Source organism: Paramisgurnus dabryanus, chromosome 4, assembly GCF_030506205.2.
Source record: "Paramisgurnus dabryanus chromosome 4, PD_genome_1.1, whole genome shotgun sequence".
Lineage (NCBI taxonomy): Eukaryota > Metazoa > Chordata > Actinopteri > Cypriniformes > Cobitidae > Paramisgurnus > Paramisgurnus dabryanus.
The window spans coordinates 30,087,905-30,113,239 of NC_133340.1; the positions used below are offsets into that span (position 1 = coordinate 30,087,905).

General features: G+C 38.5%; 2 protein-coding genes across 2 annotated transcripts; one reads left to right on the plus strand and one right to left on the minus strand.

The window, feature by feature from the left end:
• The first annotated feature begins 23 nt into the window (after positions 1–23).
• gas6 (growth arrest-specific 6) lies at positions 24–13,270 on the plus strand. Its single transcript, XM_073814378.1, has 15 exons — positions 24–227; positions 376–536; positions 3,678–3,702; positions 3,831–3,893; positions 5,503–5,625; positions 7,050–7,169; positions 8,991–9,116; positions 9,645–9,766; positions 10,258–10,376; positions 10,461–10,650; positions 11,055–11,219; positions 11,848–12,016; positions 12,184–12,326; positions 12,406–12,610; positions 12,698–13,270. Exons 1-15 carry the CDS (start codon positions 167–169, stop codon positions 12,847–12,849), a joined length of 1,944 nt encoding a protein of 647 aa, XP_073670479.1. The 5' UTR covers positions 24–166; the 3' UTR covers positions 12,850–13,270.
• Positions 12,762–25,021, minus strand: LOC135735611 (transmembrane protein 255B). The gene is made up of 9 exons (XM_065254039.1): positions 24,912–25,021; positions 24,571–24,713; positions 23,519–23,581; positions 19,074–19,163; positions 18,436–18,516; positions 15,874–15,959; positions 15,465–15,624; positions 15,080–15,229; positions 12,762–14,287 (listed from the first exon to the last, which is right to left on the minus strand). Exons 1-9 carry the CDS (start codon positions 24,949–24,951, stop codon positions 14,063–14,065), a joined length of 1,038 nt encoding a protein of 345 aa, XP_065110111.1. The 5' UTR covers positions 24,952–25,021; the 3' UTR covers positions 12,762–14,062.
• Between the last annotated feature and the right edge of the window lie 314 nt (positions 25,022–25,335).

The following is a 25,335-nucleotide window of genomic DNA, read 5'->3' on the forward strand; positions in this document are numbered from 1 at the left end:
GAGAGAGAGAGAGAGAGAGAGAGAGAGAGAGAGAGAGTGAGTGCAGGAGAGAGAGAGTGTGTAGAGTGCGCTGCAGGGACGCTTGAGTTCGGGTCCTGGTTCGGTTTGTGTCGGTTCTAGCGGAAGATTGTGACTCAGAAAGCGAAAGTTTGACGCAGGATTGATCATGAGAGAGCTCGTGCGCAACTGCTGTTGGATTTTGTTGCTGGTCTGCGGATCTTCACAGTGTAAGTACACGAGTAAACACCCGCCTAGTGCACTAGAAAGTCACCGAAAGACACCGATTCAGGTCGAAGAAACCGCAGTGTCTCGTGCAGGCAGAAGTTGAGACGAGTATTAGCTCCTCTCACGCGCCTCCTCTCCGCTTGTTTTCAGTGTCTCTGTCACCGGAGGAGGCAAACGAGTTTCTCCGCAGACACCGGAGGGCTAACCACATGTTTGAGGAGACGAAAAAGGGTCATCTGGAGCGGGAGTGTGTGGAAGAAAGATGCTCGAAAGAGGAGGCGAGGGAGGTGTTTGAGAATGACCCTGAGACGGTGAGGAGGAGATCACTACTGCATACTAACTTACACACCAAATACTCAGAGATCTGTAGTACCCTGGATAGTGTGCACTCGACTGTTCTTCTGCTGAATCGAGTCGATTATTTACCGCAGTGTCACATTGATATTGCGGGTTTATTGCTTTAAGATACAGGGTTTTATTTTAGTTTAAAGTCATTTACAACTTTATATAAATATTTAATAATTTGCAATGAACTAATCGCCAGATAATCGAGTTTTACTGTCCGATTTCATCAATTTACTTACAAATATTTCACATTTAATTATATTTTGTTTAGTGTTGTGATGTGTGTTTATTAGGGATGCACCGATAGGAATTTTTTGGGCCGATTTAAACAGACAACTTCTGGCCGATACCGATATTAAACACTTTTACACAATACTATACAGTTGGTCTATTAGCTAGTTTATTTCTGCATCAAATTATCTTTACTGAACATGCAATGGATCTAATTAACATTCAATTGACCAACATAATAAGAGAGGCACAAATTAAGCTAAAACAAATATAATACGACAACATGACAACCTTCAAATGTGGTTTTTGCTATTCAGCATTTCTGTTATTAACAACATTAACTCTTTTTTTTTTTTTTTTACATATAATGGATTTCTGTAATAAACATAAATAATGCCAGTGCTATTGCTTTATACGGAGTATAAATATTGCTACTTCAAAAAAAGTTGGACTTTTCCCCCACTAAAGTGCAGTTTGTTTCTTTTATTGTCCAAGACATTTGAGCCAGCTCAACAAAGGTTTTCTGTCCCTGCTTAAGTATAGTGTACACCAGAACATTAAATCATTTTAATTGAACAACAGACATGCAACTCATTGCCTTTATGCGGTTAATTAATAAACAATCGGTATCGGCCTTTCTCGTGCTATTGCCGATATGCCGATGGTTTCAAATTCATCAAAAATCGGCCGATATATATCGGCGGCCGATACATCGGTGCATCACTAGTGTTTATAGTTCAAGTGTGTGTGAATAGTTACAAAATAGATTTTAACGTTAACATATTTGTAATTATGTATGAAAATATGCCTAATATATATGCTTTAATAGTATGCAGTGCAGATACTATAGTATAGTCATATATGGTGTAAGTTATTTATCATTACAGCTGGATGGTTAAATGTAAATAATTTGTGACTCAGCATGGATTTGTGTTTAAAGGTCATGTACAGTACAGCTGATTCAATTTATATGTACACGCGCAAATAATAAGTGCACATTATTGGCTAATAGCTTACTGTATTAGTTTAAATAATTGTGTTATTTTCTCTGTAATCTCTTTACATTGCTTTGCTCTTCAGGGGTGGTTCATATGCAAAATAGGCCTGTATTTAACAGTTCTGATTGGTTCCCCTAGCACCATTGACTGACAGCTGAACACTGGAATGTGTTTTTGATACAGAATAATTGTCTGATGTTTTGTTTTCAGTGACACACTCAATGTTCAAGTATGCGTTGCGTGATCTTAAAATCTCATGAATGGGCAGATTAGGTTTAAGCCTATTTGATATAGAAAGATGGAGCGTGTGTGCTTATTTTCGGAAAGGTTATGATGACATGAGCACTGTAATGCTTTCTAGAATTAGCATGACCGCGAGAATTTTAGAAATCAACTTTCTTGGAGAGAGCATGAGGACATGGCCGTCACTCCTGAGAATAAAATAAGAACAAACTATTGGGTCAGGAAGATGAAATACATGAGGTAAAGTTAGTTAGTTTAGAGTAAAGGTGAATAAAGGTGATGTGAGGAGAATCCTTTGAAAATCACTCTATATCAGTTCATGTCAGTGTATAGTGAGCTGCCCGTGAGGTCTGCATGACACCTGTGAGGTCTGCGAGTTAACGTGAGGTTTGCGTGTTACCTGTGAGGTTTGCATGTCACCTGTGAGGTCTGCGTGCCACCCGTGAGGTCTGCGTGCCACTCGTGAGGTTTGCGTGTCACTCGTGAGGTCTGCGTGCCACTCGTGAGGTTTGCGTGTCACTCGTGAGGTTTGCGTGTCACTCGTGAGGTTTGCGTGCCACCTGTGAGGTTTGAGTGCCACCTGTGAGGTCTGCGTGCCACTCGTGAGGTTTGCGTGTCACTCGTGAGGTCTGTGTGCCACCCGTGAGGTTTGCGTGCCACCAGTGAGGTTTGTGTGCCACCCGTGAGGTCTGCGTGCCACCCGTGAGGTCTGCGTGCCACTCGTGAGGTTTGCGTGTCACTCGTGAGGTTTGCGTGTCACTCGTGAGGTTTGCGTGCCACCTGTGAGGTTTGAGTGCCACCTGTGAGGTCTGCGTGCCACTCGTGAGGTTTGCGTGTCACTCGTGAGGTCTGTGTGCCACCCGTGAGGTTTGCGTGCCACCAGTGAGGTTTGTGTGCCACCCGTGAGGTTTGCGTGCCACCCGTGAGGTTTGCGTGCCACCCGTGAGGTCTGCGTGTCACTCGTGAGGCTTGCGTGCCACTCGTGAGGTTTGCGTGCCGCTGTCTTCTCCTCAGTGTGACCTGTGCATTGGATTTTGAGTTCTTCATGCATTATTCACTGTGAGTGTGATTTCCATCCCTGACTCTGCAGTTTTCATACTGCAGTCGCAGTGTTAGTGAGTCAGCACACATTGGGTTGTCTGCAGGTTCTTTTATGTGTGTGTTCACCTGATTGTCTGAAACCTGAACCGGGTTTAAGTTCTGTGGTGACTTGAATGCAGTATTGGTCAGATAGATGTCATCCACAGAATTTGATTCAGCTCATGATTGACAGAGGACATGAGAGGTTATTGAGTTTATAAATCTCATCCATTCATGATATACTGCAGGGATCTTCATGTACATTGACCGATTTTTACTGCATTCATTCAACTGCATAGAAAGAAAGTTCTCTGAAGTACATCAGAGAGAGAAATATGAGAAACATAATCCAACTCAATGTAAGACAAACAACTATGAGCTGAGCATGCTGGGACACGACACATTACAGACATACTGAAACATGTGAAAGACTTTCATATCAGATCATCTGATCTGAGTACAGCTGTTAAAACCTCCTGATTGTGTTTCTTCTCTTTAATGATTAAACTCAGTTTTACTGAAATCAAACTCTTTGACTTCTTTTCTCTTTTGCAGGAATTTTTCTACCCAAAGTATCAGGGTGAGCTTTTTAACTCATTTCTAAATGTCTATATATAAAAGATAATAATAAGAACTGATCCCAGTGCAGTGATATTAGAAATATCGGATTTAAATTCACAGATGATCTTAAATTCTCTTCTCCTTTAGATTGTTTGGAGAAGTTTGGAGGCTCAGAAAAGAAGAAACAAGATCTGATAACTTGCGTCCACAGTGAGTACACTGTCTGTCTGTCTTTCTGTCTGTATCTGTCTGTCTGTCTGTCTTTCTGTCTGTATCTGTCTTTCTGTCTGTATCTGTCTGTCTGTCTGTCTGTCTGTCTGTCTTTCTGTCTGTATCTGTCTGTCTGTCTGTCTGTCTGTCTATCTGTCTTTCTGTCTGTATCTGTCTGTCTGTCTGTCTTTCTGTCTGTATCTGTCTGTCTGTCTGTCTGTCTGTCTGTCTGTCTGTCTGTCTGTCTGTCTTTCTGTCTGTCTGTCTGTCTGTCTTTCTGTCTGTATCTGTCTGTCTGTCTGTCTGTCTGTCTGTCTTTCTGTCTGTATCTGTCTGTCTTTCTGTCTGTATCTGTCTGTCTGTCTGTCTGTCTGTCTGTCTTTCTGTCTGTATCTGTCTGTCTGTCTGTCTGTCTGTCTGTCTGTCTGTATCTGTCTGTCTGTCTGTATTTGTCTGTCTGTCTGTCTTTCTGTCTGTATCTGTCTGTCTGTCTGTCTGTCTGTGTCTGTCTGTCTGTCTGTATCTGTCTGTCTGTCTGTCTGTCTGTATCTGTCTGTATCTGTCTGTATCTGTATCTATCTGTCTGTTTATCTGTCTGTCTGCTAGTGTCTGTGTCTGTCTGTATCTGTCTGTCTGTCTGTCTGTCTGTATCTGTCTGTCTGTCTGTCTGTCTGTATCTGTCTGTCTGTCTGTCTGTATCTGTCTGTATCTGTATCTATCTGTCTGTTTATCTGTCTGTCTGCTAGTGTCTGTGTCTGTCTGTATCTGTCTGTCTGTCTGTATCTGTCTGTCTGTCTGTCTGTCTTTCTGTCTGTCTGTCTGTCTGTCTGTATCTGTCTGTATCTATCTGTCTGTTTATCTGTCTGTCTGCTGGTGTCTGTGTCTGTCTGTATCTGTCTGTCTGTCTCTTTGTCTGCTAGTGTCTCTGTCTCTGTATCTTTCTCCTGATGAGTATTTTTTGTCAGTTTTCTCTTGAGATGATTTATTCTGTATGTGTATACGTGAGATCTTCTGATGTCTGTTTTGACGATGTGATGACGTCTGATGGAGGCTCGTCCTCTGACGCACAGTTTTGCTGATTCAGAGTCAGTGTCGTGCCGGCTCCTCGTGCTGTGCTGTGATTGGTTGGTTTGTGTCCAGCCAGAATCCCTGAGTCAGAGAGAATGAATCTGTGTGTCTCTCTCTTCTGTGGCCGGATGTGTTTAAAGCTATCATGCACCATCAGCAAACACACAACCGGCTGATGAGACACTCACTGATGGACTTTAAAAGCTGAATCTCTTTATGAATTTACCAGACATTATTATAAAGATAAACCTTCTAGTTATATGAAATTAGTTATTAGTGCAAAATCATCTTTAAAAAAACAACAATAATAATATATTTGATAAAGAAGCATTAAGATGTGTAAAGAAAAACATGAATATCAGCTCTATCTCTGTGTGTGTGCTCTGATGATGTAAATCCCCCACAATCCACTGCAAACTCACATTCTGTTTCGAGTCCGTACGACTCGCCCACATTTGACCCCTCATGGATAAAATCAAGACCTAGCCATTAGTTTATCTCACTTATATTAGGAAATTCTTGATGTTTTTGTTTTCCTCAGATATCCCGGATCAGTGCTCGTCCAGTCCGTGTAATCCTCAGGGTTCATTTCGCTGTGAGGATGGGAAAGGAGATTTTCAGTGTCATTGTTTCACAGGATGGGAAGGTGTCAGGTGTGAGGAAGGTAAAGCGACAAAAACACATCTCTGCTTTGATGAACAGATTTCTGAAAGTGTCTCTTAAAACATATCACATCATATCATCTTTAACTCTTTCCCCACCATTGATGAGTTATCTTGTCAATTAAGAGAAAACGCTTCCCTGGCGAGTTTTTACAACAATCCATATTTCCGCTATTATCCACTAGGTGGCGCTCTTACCCAACTTATAAAACACTGAAGCATCCACTGATCCAAAAACAGTAAAGGCAATAAACCTTTGTGAAAATCACAAAAAAATCCTGGCGACTTAAAAAAAAATGCTAAGATTTGCTTCATGATGTTTATGATTCAAAAACCCTTTCATGAAAGATGTTTTAATGTGTCTGCATGTTTGTGTAGTGTAAAGACAGTATGACATGTCATTTAAATATATGTATTTGTAACATTGCATTAGTAGAAACATCTTCTTTTTCTAATCATGAAATCATTCACAAAATAAGGTTTATTGAACTAAAAGCATTGTCCTGTAATCCAACCAGTCATTGCAGAGAGATCTCTATATATAGCTGTCCCTCACCTCTGTCCCGTGAGCATCCCTCCTTCTCTTCCTCCTCCTCCTCATCACCTCACTCTCTCTCTATCCCAGTTAAGACTCGGTGCTTTTGTTAATATTCAGAGATCTCCCCTCAGACAGCACACCAAATATGCTTTATTTTATATCTGATTATGTTAATGCAAAGTGTTGTGTAAGTTACTCAAAATAAGTAATTCATTACTAGTTACTTATGACATCTTCAATCATGTAATTAGATTACTGTACAAATTAATCTCTCCAAAAAGTATTTAATGACTTATTACTAAATACTTTTTAAATCTTATATAGTAAATGCAATGGAATGTTGATGTTAAATCCACTATTGTATTATATATCATTGATCTTCAGTCCATACACAACATTTAAATTACAGCAGAAGTTACTGTCATTAAAATACTGAGGAATCATTAAATTACTGTAACTAATTACTTAGTAACTAGTTACACCCAACACTGGATATCAGCCAGTATTTGACTTTCATCATCATCAGACTGAAGGACACAGACCCAGTGTCCTCTGTGTGCCCTGCAGCTTGTGTTGCATGCTGGGATTGAGTTACTTTACAGGTTGATCCTAAACGTTTGCATTGGAACAGAAGGACTGAATCAGCGTATATGAAACACAAAATACAGACAGAGAGAAATTTTTCCTGTGAATGTAAGAAGAATCATCATCAGCTGTGAGTCATGAACTCAACTCAGGACAAAACAAACCCAGACTGAAGTCTCTCAGATGACTCATTAATATCACTGCAACACTGAGCTTCTGTCTTCATGCATGACCACACCCACAAACACAACATCATCCAATCAGGAGGCAGAGTTTTTAAGTATGTGTGTTTGTGATTGACAGATGTGAACGAGTGCAGCAGAAGTAACGGTGGTTGTGAGCATGAATGTAACAACACCAGAGGAAGTTACCACTGCTGGTGTCGTCATGGTTACAGACTCTCGGGTCACCACGCCTGTGTGGGTAAGTCTTTCCGAACCGTATGAGACTTCTCTAGCTGAACTAGCATGCTAACATTAGAAACTTTCTGCACTGACCGCAGCAGCATGGCTAGAGGAGATACAGCTACGGTTTAAATCCTGTGAAATGTTGGGTTTAGGGTCGGGTTTCGGGGTAGGATTAGCATTAAAACAGCGCTCATCCTGCAAGATTTGTCCATCGCTGTAACCCAGCCACAACTAACAGCATGTGAAAGTGTTGTCATGGCAGATACAGATTGGCTGACAGACACTTTACAATAAAAGACTGCAGAGAAACACGGCAGTTGGAAATCTGATGGATTGACATCTGCGCATCTCCGCTCGTCTTCTCTTAATGGTGTCAGAAGAGCACTTAAACTCTGTTCATAAACTTTATTACTGCTGTAGATGTGACACTTGAGCAGGACTTTACAAGGAATTAATGTTTACAGATGTTTTTACATTACATTCATCATAACACAAGGTTGACCTCAGTCTGGTCTATACGTTTAAAGGTGCCAAAGAATGCAATATTAAACTAATCTGTTAATTGTTCACTGATATCTACATAGAAGGTATATAAATGATTCAGAGTCAGTTTTTCGTGTCCATTTACAACCCTAGGATTTGTCTTCATAATGAAATGGTCTGTTATTACCTTATTTGAAAGGGTCATGAATAATAATGTTGAGCTCTGCTCTGATTGGCTGTTTCTCCTTCAGTAGCTCTGTGTGTGTGTAAACAGATCTTATGTTTGAGTCTGTATCAGATTTTAAGGAATAATCAATTGTTTGGAGATTGTTAATGGACGTTTCTGAGTGGTAAGTTTGTGTTTTTTTCTGTATGGACCTGCAAAACGTAACTGTAACGTCAATAGTAGAACTTCAGCCTAAACGCTAGCATATAGCATTAACTAGCATATAGCATTAACTAGCATATAGACCCATAGATATGTACACTAGATGTCGCCTTGGCTACAGCAGTTCATTGGACCGAATGCGTCATCTAGAGCCGCCATCTTGAAACAGTGGAGCCCTGCATCAGCATCATTGTAGGCAATAAAATCACCATAAATCGTCATGAATGTGATTTTCTTGGTTTTCTTTTGGTTCATTTTTAACAGTCAGACATGTATTTAGCATTGATTCCAGAAAAAAATTTAAGTTTTGATATTTTGAAAATCTACTTTTTTTAACTATAATGCATAGTGCTAGTAGGCCTAACATCCATATGCAGCACAAAAGTCCGGCAGCGTCCATGAATTCGAAGTACAGGCGGAGATAGCAGCGTTACCTAGATACTTCCTATGACAAGACCCCGGTTCCAAGATGGCGGCGGTTTTGACACATGCTCAGAACCCCAAGGCGACATCTAGTGTATATATCTATGCATATAGCGCTAACTCAACAGTCATAACTTTGTTTTTATCATTGTAACAACACTGTAATTAATTTAATGTTGTGGTGTTCATCTGGACTGTAACGTCACAGTTGGTGTTATGGTGAGACTGTTTTCCAGCGGTCTTTTTAAGTTTACATAAGAAGGAGGAAACAATCGTGTTTGAGGATCATGATATGTCTTTATCATGTACACAACTCTTATTATTCATCTATGACTACATGAATACAGTTTTACAGTCTATGGCACCATTACTGCAGTGACTGTCATTCACACAATAAACAACAATATAACCACTGTCAGATTAAACACAGTTTTCATCTCTCTCTCTCTCTCTCTCTCTCTCTCTCTCTCTGTGTGTGTGTTGTGTTGTTGTGTTGTGTTGTGTTGTGTTGTGTTGTGTGTGTGTGTGTGTGTGTGTGTCCAGATGTAGATGAGTGTGTGGAAACACCTGATGTTTGTGGAACGGCTCGCTGTGGGAATCTGATAGGAAGTCATGAATGTTTATGTGAGGAGGGATTCGTCTATGACAATCTGACCAAGAGCTGTACAGGTGACATCACATCACTACATCTCTGTGTTTAAACTGATCTCAGAACAGAGCTTATAACCATTATCTGTACAGTCGTGAGTTGACATGTTCTTCTGATGGTGGTGGTGGTTATTCAGGGTTGTTTACATGCTTCTGGAAACATTTCTCTCAGCCAGAAAGGGAAAAAGTGTGTAGGTTACGTAAGAGCTGTAGAAACTCTCTGTACATGAATCCACATGAAACTTTACTCAAGGATCTTTAATCTGATATGAGATATAATGATAATGAGTGAGTGTGGAAATCAAGTGTGGAAAATTATGTCTTAGTTTAATTAGGAAATATAACTAGTTTGAACAAACATGCCTTACTACAAACATTACTGGTGTGCATTTTGAATCAAATCAAAGGGTAACGCTGTATTTTAAGATATGTCAGTGTAAGTTGTTTTTAGTTTGGACAGCTCTTATGTTTATTTTAGTCTTGGACTAGTTTAATTCCTGTCTGGATAAAGGTCTGAGCATCTGTCTTGTGTGATGTGATGTTGTGTAGATGTAGATGAGTGTGAGTCTGGTGTGTGTGAGGAGGAGTGTGTCAACACGCCTGGAAGTTTCCGTTGTTACTGTGATGGACGACAGGGCAAGAGACTGACTCTGGATCAGAGGAATTGTGAGGTAAAACTCTCCATTATAACCACACACACACACACACACACACACACACACACACACACACACACACACACACACACACATGACTCCATAGACTGTATCTTTATATAACATAAAGAAACTCATTTAACCTTTATAACGTACAACAGCATGTTTTATGAGCTCTGAGATCTGATTGGATGAGATTGATTTCTGATCAACAGTGTGAGTCTAAATGATTTGACACAAACTAAATAAAGAGTTCACAACAGTGTTTGGATTCATTTGTGTTCTCTGAAGCGTCTTTATGTTTCTGTTTCTGTATAGTTCAGTGGTAGAGGATTGTGTTAACAGTGTCAAAGGTCATGGGTTTGAACACATGTACTAAAAACATGTATAGGTTGTAATGCACTGTAAGTCGATTTAGATGAAAGCGTCTGCCAAAGTCATAAACGTGTGTTACAGTTATAAAGTTGTGTGTTTGTATTTCTGTTAATCTTTGTAATGTTGTGAAGATTATTGAGTCTCATCTTCCTGTGAGTGTGAAGAGAAACTCTCGCTCGCTGTATCTGGGCCGTATGTTCAGCGGGATTCCTGTGGTCAGACTGCGTTTTCGTCGCCGTGTTCAGACCGGGTGAGCAGAAACTACACGACTCTACGCTTGTTGACGTGTTTTTCGTGATGTGTTTGTGATGATGTGTTTGTGTGCTTCCTGTAGATTCACAGCTGAATTTGATCTCAGGACCTTTGATTCAGAAGGTGTGATCTTCTTCGCTGGTGGTCATCTCGAGAGCTCCTGGATTGTTCTGTTGATTCATCATGGAAAACTGGAGCTGCAGTTAAAGTACGGATCTGTCAGTCGAATGACCAGCAGCGGACCGCCGGTCAATGATGGACAGTGGCATAAGGTCAGAGGTCAACACTGAAAGATTCAAATAATTTATCATTAAACCTTTTGTGATCACGTCATGTCATCAACTCATTTTTTTTTTTTGCAATTATTTTCCTGCATATTTATTTTTCAGGTTTCTAAATTATAATTTTTATTTTTTTGCCTCTTTGATTTTCTGTACGTTGTTGACAGAGTGCACTGACAGTGATGTGTTGTCTCTGAATTAGTTAACTATATTTATACATTATCATTGATTTGTCATTATTTATAAAATTCTGATCTTGTGTGTCAATTGATGTATATACTATTTTTATCATATATTAACTGACAGAAAAATGTTGTATTTTGTTATTTTCTAAATGAAACCCATGTTGTAGGTCATCATTGAATAAGAAACTGAATGTTGACATCTCATCCCAGATCTCAGTAGAGGAGCAGGGGCGGAGTCTCATCATTAAGATTGACAGGGAGGCGGTGATGAAGATCGCAGTCAATGGAGATCTGTTCACACTGAATAAAGGCATGCATGAGCTCAACCTGACAGTGGGCGGAGTTCCGTTTAAAGAGGAGGGGCTTGTTAGTAAGGTGAGTGATGACCTGCTAGAAACGTCTGTCCTGCATGAACGTCATCTGCTGTTGATACTGAACTATTGATGTCAATCACATCCTGTAGGAATATCCACTGGATCTTAATTGATCATCTAATCATGTTCAGTGGGATTAATGACACTTTAATTTAAGATTGAGGATCTAACGGTACATTCACACAAAAGTGGCAAAAGTGGTAACGCTTGACGGAAGGGTTGTCTGAAGCGTGGCCAACACCCAATCACAGTGTCTGCAAGCAACACATGCTCCGGTCTCCAGAAACGTAATTGGCTGGCTCTGCCTAGGTTTTTACATAAGGCGATCTGATTGGCTGACGCACACGTTGCCGCTTGAAAAGTTGAGAAATGTTCAACTTTTGCCGCAAGATCCACAATTCAGTTCAGAAACGCATGACAGTAAATGTAAAAAGTAAAAGTAAATGGGAAGCATTAACGCTTACGCCCCGTGTGAAGATTCTGTGTGTTTGTGTTTAGTTTGTGCTGTGCTTCATATAGCAATGATGAAACTCTGGTTGTGTGACAGAAGTACAGTAGTACACCAGTGATTGGTGAGGTCAGGTCATGTGATTTGAGCTGTTGTTAATCTGTCTGGTGTGTGTGTGCAGGTGAATCCTCGGTTAGATGCGTGTATGAAGGACTGGCGCTGGTTAACAGGTGAAGACACATCCATTCAGGAGACCATCCGACACAATGAACGCATGCAGTGTTACGCTATAGAAGATCACAGCACCTTCTACACCGGACACGGATTTGCCTTCTTCAATCACAGCCACGGTGAGAGAGAGAAAGAGAGAAACATAACATATTCTGCATAAAGAATCTGATGACTTTAAATGTTCATTTCAAAATGATTATTTTGGATTATTTTGAAAAGGAAATGTTTTATTTCAGGTAAATTATGAGCTGGATGTGTTTTATTTTTGTTTCGTGTATTAATATAGGAGACAATCAGACCCTCAGGATTCATCTGAGCGTGCGTCCTGTATCCAGTATGGGTGTTTTATTGGCTCTGATTCATCACGACAGAGTCCCGTTCTCCATCTCGCTCTCAGATTATCATCCTAACACATTGGAGTGGACACCGGTCAGTGTGTTTGTGTACGTCATGTTAAACACATGTTGTGAAGTTGATATTGATGAGCTGAATGATTTTAATATTGCAGCACGTGTTGGTGTCATTCGGTGATGTGGTGGTGGCCAGCGCTTCAGTCTCTCTCAGTGATTCAGAGACACATACGGTCAACGTGAGCGTATCAGGAAACAGCACAATACTGGAGGTGGACGGACAGCCGGGTCAAAGCGAGTCTGTGGAGAATCTGGAAGCTCTCGATCTGACGTCATACAGCACATTTATTGGAGGACTACCAGGTACGACCTCAGTTTCTCACCTTTACCGTGGTAAATCAAAGATCTATTCAATGTCAGGGTCACTGAAGACTTGTTTATCTTCTGCAGATGTTTCTCTGGTGTCCACGCCCGTCTCTGCGTTCTTCAGCGGCTGTATGGATGTGAGGGTTAACGGTCGTCTGTTGGACGTGGATGAAGCTCAACACAAGCACAATGACATTCGATCTCACTCCTGTCCCATAGTGAGCGGTCAACAATAAGAGTTCAAACCCACTGCCGCCCGTCTCTAACATTTACTTCAATAATCAAGAGATGTTTCATTCAGGTCCAGTAAACGCACCATAAGCCCAGATCCTGTATGAAGTTCAGCACACACACACTGTAGATGTCTTTATTATTCACATGCTTACATTAAGACACAACACAAGCTACTGAGATTAAGAGCGCTGTAATATATAAATACTGTATGTGTAAATATGTGACTGTAAAATGCAACGACCTTCATATCTCTAAAGGCCTTCAGACAGCCAATGTAGGTGCTCAACATCATATCAATATCATCGTCTTCACTAGTTGACTTTAGTTTAGTCTCTTGTTTGTGTTTTTAATCATTGTACACTGAATGGTTTTGTATTTGGTTTATGTTTGTTCTCAGTTCAAATAAATCCAGAACTTATCAAACGTCTGTCTACATGTTAATATATTTAACACCAATCACTTGAATATCATCTAAATTGTGACACAGCAGACATTCAGTGATGTGCAGATTTAATGTTCTGGGTTTAATGCGACTGAATCTCTTTTCAGGGATGCAAACGTCACCTTTTGCAAAAGCCTTTCGTTGAGGACAACTAGTTATGTGTCGCTCTCTGTGTTAATGGAGGCGACGACAGATTGCTTCGTAAGCTTTGCACAGCCGATCTCGCGTCACAACAGCGGCACTACAGAACAATATCATCGTCTCCATACAAGCGTTCATAGATGACAAATTTAACACACACTAGTTTTTAGTACAATATTGCAATAACGTGTGTCTATGCCATTACTGATTTATGACTCTTTAGGATGGATGAAGTTGGAGTGTTTATGGTTTATTACAGCTGTTGTATCTGTTGTTCTTTTCTTTTTCTTACTTATTGTTAAAATGTTCATGTTTGCCTGCTTTACATCCTCAACAGGATTAAATGATTGTATCGAACAACAGACATCTATCATCTTTATATCATTTATACAGTGTGTGTGTGTGTGTGTTTTAACTTTGATTCCTCATCATTCACTTACAGTTTATGTGAAATACTGTCAAGTAATTATTGCTCTTCATTTAACAAACAACTGAATGTGGATTAAACCCAGAACATCTGAAGCTCCAGCTGGGACAGAAACACAAAACAAAATAATCCAATATCACACAGACACAACTAAACTCAGATCCGATCCTTCATGTAGATTATGAGGTGTGATTGGTTGTAGACGTTAACAGGCGTACGGTGGAGGTTTCTCAAAGGCTCCTAAAGAGTTTGGATAAAGTGAAGGTGCGTTTGGAGTCAACATGTATCCACCGGACTCCTGAGATGTGGATTGGTTCGGAACTGATGGGTTTCCGCTCTGGACTGAAGGTTGAGGTTCATCTGATGATGATGATGCTGAAGTCTCAGGGTTTGGCTGACCTGAGGTCAGTGCTGGGTAATTGTTCATGTGCTGAGAAAAAAAAAATCACAATTATGGAGTTTGATCTTCAGATCTTTACAGTGAAATGTCTGACACACTTTTATAAGTGTATTTATGGTGTGTAGTTTATCAAGCATCAGTTCAGTTACATGAAGACTTGAACTCTTCTCCTGTGATTGGTTAGTGTCAGCATTACAGTAACAAATAAAAGCTTTCGTAAATGTTCATCTGCATTATTCTGTTCATATAAACTCATCAAAGCTAGTTAGTTGGACATATTAACAGTAATATTACATATATCTCTGAAGAGTCTTTAGTTTAATCAGATTTATAAAAGACAGATCACCTTTAGGGTTTGTTTTCGGAAAAACATGATAAAGCTGTTGCATGCACGGCAAAAAAACAAACTTACGTTTAAAGGTTTAAAAGTTTTTCTTCTAATGCAACTTGAATATAAATGCTTTAAAATATTTATTTTTTAATATTTCAAAATATACAAAACATTGCAAAAAAATGTGTTGGTGAAAAATTAAATTTTTAAACTATTTTTTAAATATATTTCAGCACATGCATTTCTAGGCCATTTTTTGTATATTTTGAAATATATTTTAAATTATATTTGAAAATATATATTTTTCAATTTTGGGGTTTGAAAAAAACTTTCCGAAACTTGTAGGAAAAATGAGGCATGAGTTTGACCCAGAAATGACTGTTTTTTTTGACACGTTGCATTTGTTTAGCATGAGGATTAGAAGTATTTAACTGTGAATGCATGAAATAGCATTAAAGCAATCCTTTAATAAATGATTGATGACATCTGACCTGCATGGGTAAACCATAAGCAGGGAATCCTGGTAGTGTTTGTCCAGATGGACAGAATCCACCGTATGTGAGGAGATGTTGAGTGGGGTTATAAAGAATATGAGGAGGTGCAGCTGGACTCTGAGACATCTGACGCTGATCCACAGGAGCCTGAACACAAGCACAACACAAACACAGAGAGAGAGAAAAACACACACAGACACACAACACAGAGAGAGAGAGAGAAACACACACAGACTCACGTCAAACGTTACGCTAATGTGTGCATAGTAATGATATTTATCAAGATCAAGAAGTTATTATTAAACACCAGCACACAGTCAGCTCATAATGAAGTGAATCATTAAGTGAAGAATCACTTTACTGAATCTGAATCTTCTCTCACCAAATCTTTAAAGGCTCCCAGAACGGCAGCAGTGATGATTCCCAAAAACACAGCCAGAACATTGAGCGTCACGCACGCCCACATCAACCGGTAGAGATACACAACATCCCAACAGCTCCTTACACCCGTAAACTCATAATACTGTGTGTGATAATCTGAACTGAACAGAGACACACACAGACACACACACACACACACACACATACAGAGACACACACACACACACACACACACACATACAGAGACACACACACACACACACACATACAGAGACACACACACACACACACACACACACACACACACACACACACACACACACACACACACACACACACACACTGAGTGAGCTTCATGTCCAGCTGTAAATGTTCAGACATGATGAGTGTTTTTCTATCTGATCATTCACCTCTCACAGCTGTATAAGTCACAACAATAACAGGTGTTACTCTTCACTTTCAGTTGACACTGTTTACCATACGACTGACACTGGACCTGTACGCACACAAACACACAACAGATATACACAATTCAAATATTAGCTGTTAGGTAGAAATGTATATATTTTTAGTGCCAATAAAAATCTTCAGAAAACACAAAGAGACTTTTTAAATAAATAATTAAAGTTCAGGGGCATTGCACAAGATGTCGGGCCCTATGTATAGGCAGTCCTGATGGGCCCCCATGCCCCACCCCCATTATATATTCCAGACTTTTCAAGGGCCCTCTCTTCCTTTGGGGCCCTGGTAATTAGTACCGGTTTTACCCCCAGTCTGACCAACATTATCTGTCTGCACAAGCGGAGGCTGCAGTTTCAGGACCGCAGTTTCAGGACCGCAGTTTTAGGACCCTCGTTTTTTTTAACAGCGCCATCTAGCGAAACTGTAGCCTCCGCTTGTGCAGACAGATGCTACTCGAAAAAAGTGCCACAAATGCATATTTTCACCTAATTTAAACTACTTTTAAAGTTTTAGATGTTTTTAAAGGTTTATTACACCCAAATACTGCTTTCTTTATTTAAATTAAATCTGATTTTTAGGAATGTTAAGTAATTATTGGCTCTACGTTGCATTATTTAATAACTCATCGAGTAAAATAAACAAGGAATCGTGTACTTTAGCCTTTTTAGTCAATCACATATTCAAGAACAGAGGGAATACACAAGGATGACTCTGGGGTAGATATATTGCAACAGTTGAATTTGAACACACACAAAAAAATAGTGTAACACTTTACAATAAGGTTCATTAGTTAACATTAGTTAATGTATTAACTAACATGAACAAACCATAAGCAAAACGTTTGTTACAGTATTTATTAACCTTAATCTTTAATTAAGCTAAATAAAGCGTTTAATTGTTTTTTCATGTTAGTTCACAATTCATTAACCAACTATCAAGTATTACTAATTGTTGAAATTAACATTAACAAATATTAATAAATGCTGTATAAGTGCAGTTTAATATTAGTCCATGCAATTAATGTAGTTAACTAATGTTAACTAATTAACCTTATTGTAAAGTGTTACCCAAATTTGTTAATGATGTGAACAACATAAGAACTGCATGGACAACGTCTTCACTGACTCCTAAGTGAGAGAAAGATAAAGAAATGAATGAAACCAGGAACATTTAGTTGAACATGTTCAACAACTCTTTAATTTTTGATTTCAAACTTTAAAGATTTTAGTCACCACAGAGCACACACATTATATACGGTACAAAATTATATCAATCTTCATACCAAGTAATGTTCATATTAGTACTGCATAGTGTTCATTACAGGATCAAAGGTTCTTGAAACATTCATGTCAATAAAGCTGAGCAGATAAAAAATAATAATAGAGAGAGATAGATAAATATAAATATTAAATATTTAAAGCACACATTGTGATGTATGCAGCAGCAACTGGATGCTCTCCCCTCTTTTTTTCAATTTTTTGTCTATGATTCGATTAAATTCCTCCACTTCACTGAAATAGTACATAAAGAACATAATCACTGATTAACAAAAATGCTGTTAAAAAGTGGTACACAGTACAGTACAGTACAGTAAACAGTACATGACACAATCTAACACATGGTATTTTAACAGTCAATTATTATGATGGCCTACTGTTATGTCTGACTATAAAAATGTCACATGTCTCAATCAACATTAAAACCACATCTAAATGAAGAGACATATTCATAACATGTATTGTGTGGTAACGTCAAAAAGGCTGACTGTGATCATGTGACAGTTAAAACATATTTATATTATTTTAACTAAAAAAAAAAAACCGAGTAACTAACTAACAAGTTTTTACAACCAGCGTAATACAGTTTTCTTGTACTGTCACTAAGTCAACACAAGCTTTTATGCAACAGTTTAATTAAACGAATGTGCTAACAAGTTATTTACAGCATTATTCTATAAAAAGCACGTTGAATGACCTCTGTGTATGAAATGTGCTACACAAATAAACGTGCCTTGCCATATTACGTATGATGGATATGCAAGACTATTTAGCAAATCACAATCACTATGTTAATCGGCTATGTTAACTTTCCAATGAAATGCATCACGATTGTATTTAATGTTCAAATAAAAATTGATTCAAACTTGATACTCACACTCTGCTTGTCATCCATCTTTGTTGGTCCTCTAGTTCGCTAGGTGGCGTTGTCACTAAAAACCTAGGGTCCTATAACTGCGGTCCTATGACTACGGTCCCGAAACTGCAGCCTCCGCTTGTGCAGGCAGATGCTACTCAGTCTGACACCCCTGGACTTGAATGAAGCGAGTGGTGATGATTATAACTGACCAACAGATGGAGCTGTAAACCGTAAACTGGAATGATTTACATCTCAATCAAACTCTTCTGACTCACAGATGATGATGATGAAGTCTCAAAAGTTTTTTTATTAATTACAGACACAACTGTGATGACATAAAAACTTTATAGAAATAGTGTAAGAAACAGACTCACCTCTGTGTAATAACTCTCATAACCATAACCTGAACTACTGGAGAAAAACTCACAACGACCTTCCATCAGCGGTCTCCTGTCCTGAACACACAGACACAAACACACACAGACGCACACAGACACAGACACAAACACACACACACACACACACAGACAGACATAAAGAGTTAATGTTGAGAGTAATCTTCAGGTTTAACATCAGTAAGAGTTGAGTGATTTATTTCTGATGTGTTATGAGAACATTACAGCGCTATAAAGCCTTCATCAGAGACACTTAAAGGTTTTTAGTTCTTATGATGACATGAATGAATGAATAAATGGACATAATGACTCATTCTGAGGATTCTGATCATAAACCAAACCCTTAAAATCTCTCAAGTGTGTTTAAAGATCTCAATAATGTTCTTCATTCAGAACTGTCATCTCAAAATAACAACACAAATATTTACTGCCATGATTTATTTCTCCTCTTATGAGTTTAACATTTACAAGATCTGAAAGGACATCAGAAGATCAAACATCTCACAATCACAGAGAAACACACTGACAAGAAGAAAATATACAAAAATAATCAAGAGAAAACATTAAAACATGACTGTGTGTGTGTGCGTGTGTGTGTGTGTGTGTGCGTTACTCACAATAAACTCAGCAGCAATGATGCCGTCAATGACAGCACAGAGAAAACACGACACAACACCCAGACTGATGAAAATAATCGACGCTATCAACTAGAAGAGAAAACAGAAATCATTTACTCAGTTTAAATCTGTCTAAAGATATGAATATAGTTAAAGAAACACAAATCTCTCTCTCTCTCTCGTCCGTGTGTGACTGCAGTAATAAAGTAAATGTAAAGCATTGTTACACTGGAGTCTGCTGGCACAAGGCTTTATGGGTAATTTAATGTCCTGTGAACCAAAGGAAAGTTGAAGAACAAAAGAACACAGGAAAGGTCGTTGTGATCTGATAACACAAATCATCACAATAATGATCACAATCATAATGAATGATTAATAATGTCATTCTCTCGATCACATCAGGAAACTCTTTTACGAGTTTATATCATCAGATGATCTGCTGGAGAATTTAAACAAACTCAACTACACAAATCCTCATATTTATCCCTTTAATGAAAGATTTAATATAAAGCAACTTACAAATAAAACACAAGATCATAAAGTTTAAAGAGTTAGATGATAAATGTGTGGTCACTTTTAATTCAAGTGTTTAATAAATTCAAATATAAAACATCAAAGTCTCTTTAGGGAAGTGACGTCAGTAGATTGATTGGCTGATTGGTTGTTTTTCCTAGAAGGCGGGACTTATTGAACATTGCATTGCAGTGCTCAGTCATTATATCAGATATCTCTATTAAAGTGCAGGTAAAACCACACAACACAACTGAAACTGAATGGAGATCAGTGTGAAATAATAAAGGAGCTTTTAAAACAAAACAACAAACACAACACAATAACACTTTAAAGATGTATGTGAGTCATTACAGACAGAAGATCTTCATCTCAGAGTTCAGTAACTGAACACCATCTACACCAACTAATCAGCAGCCAACACATATCATTAACTATTAAAACACACACACACACACGCACGCACGCACGCGCACACACACACACACACACACACACACACACACACACACACATTGATGTGAAGACATCAATGATGCTGATTGGTTGATCAGGTTAATGCACTGTAAGCGCAGTGTGTGTTTTTAACAGAGGTGAACTGAACTCCTTTTATTTGACAGACTTCAGGAAAAAGAAGTGCGCTACAGTTTTTTATATTGCCAGGCAACCGCTGTCCTGTCAATCAAATATTAAGGCATGAGCGCTCTCGGAACTTTGGTTTGTTGTTCATAGGGTTGCAAAGAGGTGGAAAGTTTCCAGTAAATTTCTGGAAACTTTCCATGGGAATATAATCTGGAGAATTTTGGAAATATTCCAAATTGGAAACTTAACAGGAACTTATGGGAATTTTGGTAAATGTATATAACCTATAACATATACAAACATAAATAGACATTTTGTTTTGTCACAAGCAGACATGCAGGGTAATACAAATTTTTTAAATGGAAATTTTTAGACTTTTTTAATGATCTCTCCTAAATGTTTCCTCAGTGTAGTTGTCTTTATAGATGTTATAATGTTGTTGTACATTACTGGAGCTCACACACAGCACAATGAAGTTTTAAACACATTTATGTCATTTATGTGAATACATACAAGATTTTTTAATAATATTTAAGTTCCCTGTTTAAGGTGTAGGAACAGCGGATAACAAGCATTCCAGACCTCTCCCCAACTACTACATTTGGACTGGATTTTGGTGGGTCACAAACAGGTGTCCAGTTTGATCAGATAAGACAACAACTGATCAACATCTTTTATGGCCGACCTCACATTTTGATTGGCCCACACCATTTCTGCTTTTCATCCTTTCAAACCCCCTTCACCATCATCTGAAAGCAGGATGATAACAGGTAAACATTCCTTAAGGAAACAGCATGGCGTTATAAAAGTATTGGCTAAACCAAAGGACAAATCTTTACATCCTTCTACCCAGACAATAACAGATCATCGGACAACCAAACAAGTTTGTGAATCTCTTTTTGAGATTTTACAGCTCCTCGTTCTGAGTTCAACAACAGAGACTGAAGCAGATCCACCACATGTTCTGAGTCTTTGGCCCGTGCATCCAGAGACCGGAGCGGATGACACCACATTTTAAGCCTCACATCCAGAAAGGCAAAATAACCTACGTCTGAAACAATGTGAAGCTCAGAAGAGCAAACCTACACTTTAAGAGACTTTGATCTGCGTGTTCCAGATTCGTTAAGGACCAACTACCGGTTCACGTCTGTGTGTTCCAGATCACTAGAATCCTCTCGGTGCTTCCCAGAGATCAACAATTTCACACCACTTTGTGTTCAAGGCTGTTGAAGTGATCCTGACTCTTCCCCCAACGCAGCACCAGAAAAGCCTGACACGTGGCCAACGGACCACCAAAGGACAGCTCATTCGACAACGTCAATATAACACAACCAAATCTTTCCTGAAACCATGGCATTGATCTGTTTTATCAGTAACTACTTACCATAGATGATTTTCAATATTGCATAACTGATTTCTTTAATGTTATTTGGGTTATTAGGAATAAGGTTTTCATCTTACCAGAAACAGAAAAACATTCTGCCATAAATTCAACTCAACTTTGCGTTTTAGTTTCTATCTTTTTCTATTCTTTAGTATGTTATTATCATTTAGTAGTGTTTTTAGTTATTCTTGTTTATGTTTTGTTAATAAATTCCATTTTATTACCCCTGTGTGTCTTCCTTGTGTTGATAATACAGTTAAAGGTTCTACAAGCTGGTCCGAATCTCACAAAATCCTTCAGATAAATTAGATGACAAACTCCCTCTTATTTGTTGAATGATTTATTTAGATGATTCTTATTGGTAAAGTGAAAATCTTTAGTTAGTGCTCTGAAGTAAAGGAGGGAGGGGACATCTGACACACACACATTTGAGATGAAACCTTTAGTGTCTTGTGTATGGCATACTAACCAAATGTTAACCCATGTGAAACTCACTAAATTAATTGGTGCTCGTGTCAAAATCACTACATAGGCAACTCTGTAACTTTTTCAAATTCCCAGTTTATTCCCATTAATTCCCATGGAAAGTTTCTAGCATTGAAAATTCCCAGAATTTTGCAACCCTAGTTGTTAAGTGTTATATTAGCAGAAACTTTAAAAAGAGGACGCTTGCTTTGACCTTGATGGAGGGCGAGGTCTACAAACACTGCAGTCTCCGGTTATCCCAAACAACTTCTGTCACCACAACAGAAGGCCCGCCTCTGCCATCATTCAATTGGACGATGGAAAAACGTGAATAATGTCGGGTGATTTTCAGCTCAGAGGCGTGAGATCTGTGTATGATTTAATTCTCCTTTAGTCTGAAGGTGACTGTAATATATTTTGTGAAACATTACTATCTTTGTATTTCATTACAGTCATAATTCTGTAGGATTTAACCTCTAAACTCGTCCACAGACAGTCTCCTCTCTCTCTCATCTGTACTGGGGTCAGAGGTCATTGACTTTACTGAGTGTTTCAATGATCTCATCTGCACTGATACGGACTGATGCACAGTAATGTGTTCACCTGAGCACACAACTTTACTTTATCACACACTCTGTGTGTGTCTGTGTGTGTGTGTGTGTGTGTGTGTGTCTATGCACGTGTACACACACATGAGTACCTGGAGACATTCATTAAATTTTAAAACTGTACTGGGATCAGAGCCCAGAACACAACAGAACCCTAAATCACAAACGGACACCTTGACGGATCCACCACAGGTTGCCATGGTTACAGCCCACAGCCATCCTGTGTGAGTTTAAGTGTGTGACCGTGGTAAACATCAATAAATGCAAGTAAACAAACTGAGACATCACTCGTTTCTCTAATCCAGAAATGTCTTTAAAGTTCAGTCATTATGGCCTCAGTTTGTGTCAGGAGGAGAAGAGATGAGACGGTGATCTGTTAATCAGGTTACATCATTACTAATACATCAACCAGCCGTCACTGAGGAAAACACTGCTGTTTGACAGAAATCTATTTAAACATTTGGCAGCCAATAAGAGCTCTCAGTATTACTGAACATTAGTGTTATACAGAAGAAAGTTTAAGTTAAGTTTACTCTAAACGGCCAGAATCAGGTATAAGAATAAAAGGTGAATTATTGTTTGTGTTAAATTGATCATGAGATCCTGCTGTAGTCCAATCATCAATGATAATCTAATTCATCTAAGAGCTCTCAGCCAATCACATTCAACATTACTGACCACATGCCCAATCAAATCTATCGATCTGACAGCGAATGAGCTTTGTGTTCTCAGGTAAACTTGGGTAATATTATCTGCAATCCATTACATGGGGACAAAAATAAGCAGTCCCTAAAATACACGGACTGTAAGTGTAACACTATTGATATGTGCCGGTAAACCCAGTCAAGATATTCCCATCATCATCATCATCATCATCATCATCAGCTCATACTCACCATCGGCCGGCGATTCTCAAACAGATTTAACCCCACGACCCCCAGAAACGCTCCAAAACTCAACTATCATTGAAAGAGAAAGAAAGAAAGATTAAGAAGAACAACATCTCCAGTTTATTCTCATTTGTACACCACCATTCACAAGCTTAAAGGGACACTTCACCCATTTGCATTAAGCTTTGTATAGTTAGAACCCCAGTCATGTTTTTGAATGGTCATGATTCATTTTCTCAGTTGCCGCTGAGACAGGAGAAATACAGATTTCAGTGTTGCACTTCCTTCTTTCAATGATGTAAAAATCATCATTTTGCATCATTGAAAGAAGGAAGTCCAATATCTTTGTTGAGGGGGTGAGACTACAAACACCCCTTTTCTCGGTCAAATAGGCAACAAATCCTAAATGTATGTTACATTTCACCTACAAATATGAAACACTTTCAATAAAGATTAATGTTTCTACAGGTGAAATGCTCCTTTAAAAACGCTTCATTTATTTTATTTATTGGCAAGACAAAAACTCTACATGTGTATTATCAAACCATTTGGTACAAATAGTGCAAATATAGTAAACATTTAAGTATACTGTGTAAAAAAGAAAGTTATAGAAATAAAAGAAAAGAACAAAAAACTAATTTAATTTAAAAAAGTAATTTACATGAGATACTTCATTAACTTTTACTCATTATTTATGTGTTATCTTATAATAAGACGAATATAACTCCAGGAATAAAAGCATTGAAAATAAAACAAAGCTCTGCTATATTTAATCATCTTCAGTGTTATTTTATTCCTCAGATGTTTTTAAACCGTATCCATTCTGGCCTGTTATTGACTGATTTATCTTCATTATTTCCTTCATTTCAGTTTCAGTATTTTTGTGTACCACAATCATTTCAAACATTTACAAATACAACTTGATTTTAACACTTGACTGATATATTTCCCATGATTTTAAACATGTTTTAATATAAAGAGAACCTATTATTTGTTTATATTGGATTAAAGCATAGAAACTAAACAGATGTATGAAAGTGTGATGAAGTTGAACTCACTATAATCCCAGGATAATATCCCGACACAGCCACATTATCAGTGTGTGTAGCAGACAGAAGTCCCATCACAAGAATCAGAAGAGAAAGAGCAAAGAGAGAAACTGAACACCACACAGCTGTACGACGTCTCTTCACATATTCATCTAAACACAACACAACACAACACATGATGACAAACTCACTGGGTCAAATTAATAAAGTAACATGACAGAACAAAAAATGAATTAAACTTTTGCAGTGTTTTAAAGCCGCGAGCTGTTTAATGTAATAAGTATGAAAATCGTGACGCATAAATAAGATTATAATTATTACATTACTATATCATGTGTTAAAAAACGCACCTGCTGGACGCGCGTTATCCGCGGGCGTCTGCTGCTGCATCGCGATGAAGTTTATTATAAACACTTATGATGAATCCCGCGCGTACAGACGCTCCGCTCATCGGTGCGCGTTCACGTGAAGTGCTGGGCGACGCGAGCGAAAAAGCGCTGAAAAACTCACGCGACAATATGACGCATTAAAGGAGGAGCGTGCGAGCGTTATAATTAACATCCTCCACACCAGACTGCAGATAAACCAGTGATAACAGCCTTACCTAGTCAAAATATACTAGTTAAGACCAATCATAAATGTTGTCTGGAAACTACTGTGGAAGTTAAATTAACCTTGAATAATCAGATCAACCCGTTATTAATTATACAAAAAATAATAATGGTTTCCACTGTGAAAAAATTCACCAAGTTAAAAAAAACACCTTGGTTTTGC

What these genes read in the sequence shown, in the direction of transcription:
- LOC135735611 (XM_065254039.1), bottom strand. Translation starts at nt 24,951, where the DNA reads ATGCAGCAGCAGACGCCCGCGGATAACGCGCGTCCAGCAG. An exon ending in GACTTATACAGCTGTGAGAG is followed by an intron (nt 15,625 to 15,873) that starts GTGAATGATCAG and finishes GTCTCTGTTCAG; the next exon opens with TTCAGATTATCACACACAGT. An exon ending in TGGGAGCCTTTAAAGATTTG is followed by an intron (nt 15,230 to 15,464) that starts GTGAGAGAAGAT and finishes GCTTGTGTTCAG; the next exon opens with GCTCCTGTGGATCAGCGTCA.
- gas6 (XM_073814378.1), top strand. Translation starts at nt 167, where the DNA reads ATGAGAGAGCTCGTGCGCAACTGCTGTTGGATTTTGTTGCTGGTCTGC. An exon ending in TCTGATAACTTGCGTCCACA is followed by an intron (nt 3,894 to 5,502) that starts GTGAGTACACTG and finishes TGTTTTCCTCAG; the next exon opens with ATATCCCGGATCAGTGCTCG. An exon ending in CTTCTTCAATCACAGCCACG is followed by an intron (nt 12,017 to 12,183) that starts GTGAGAGAGAGA and finishes GTATTAATATAG; the next exon opens with GAGACAATCAGACCCTCAGG.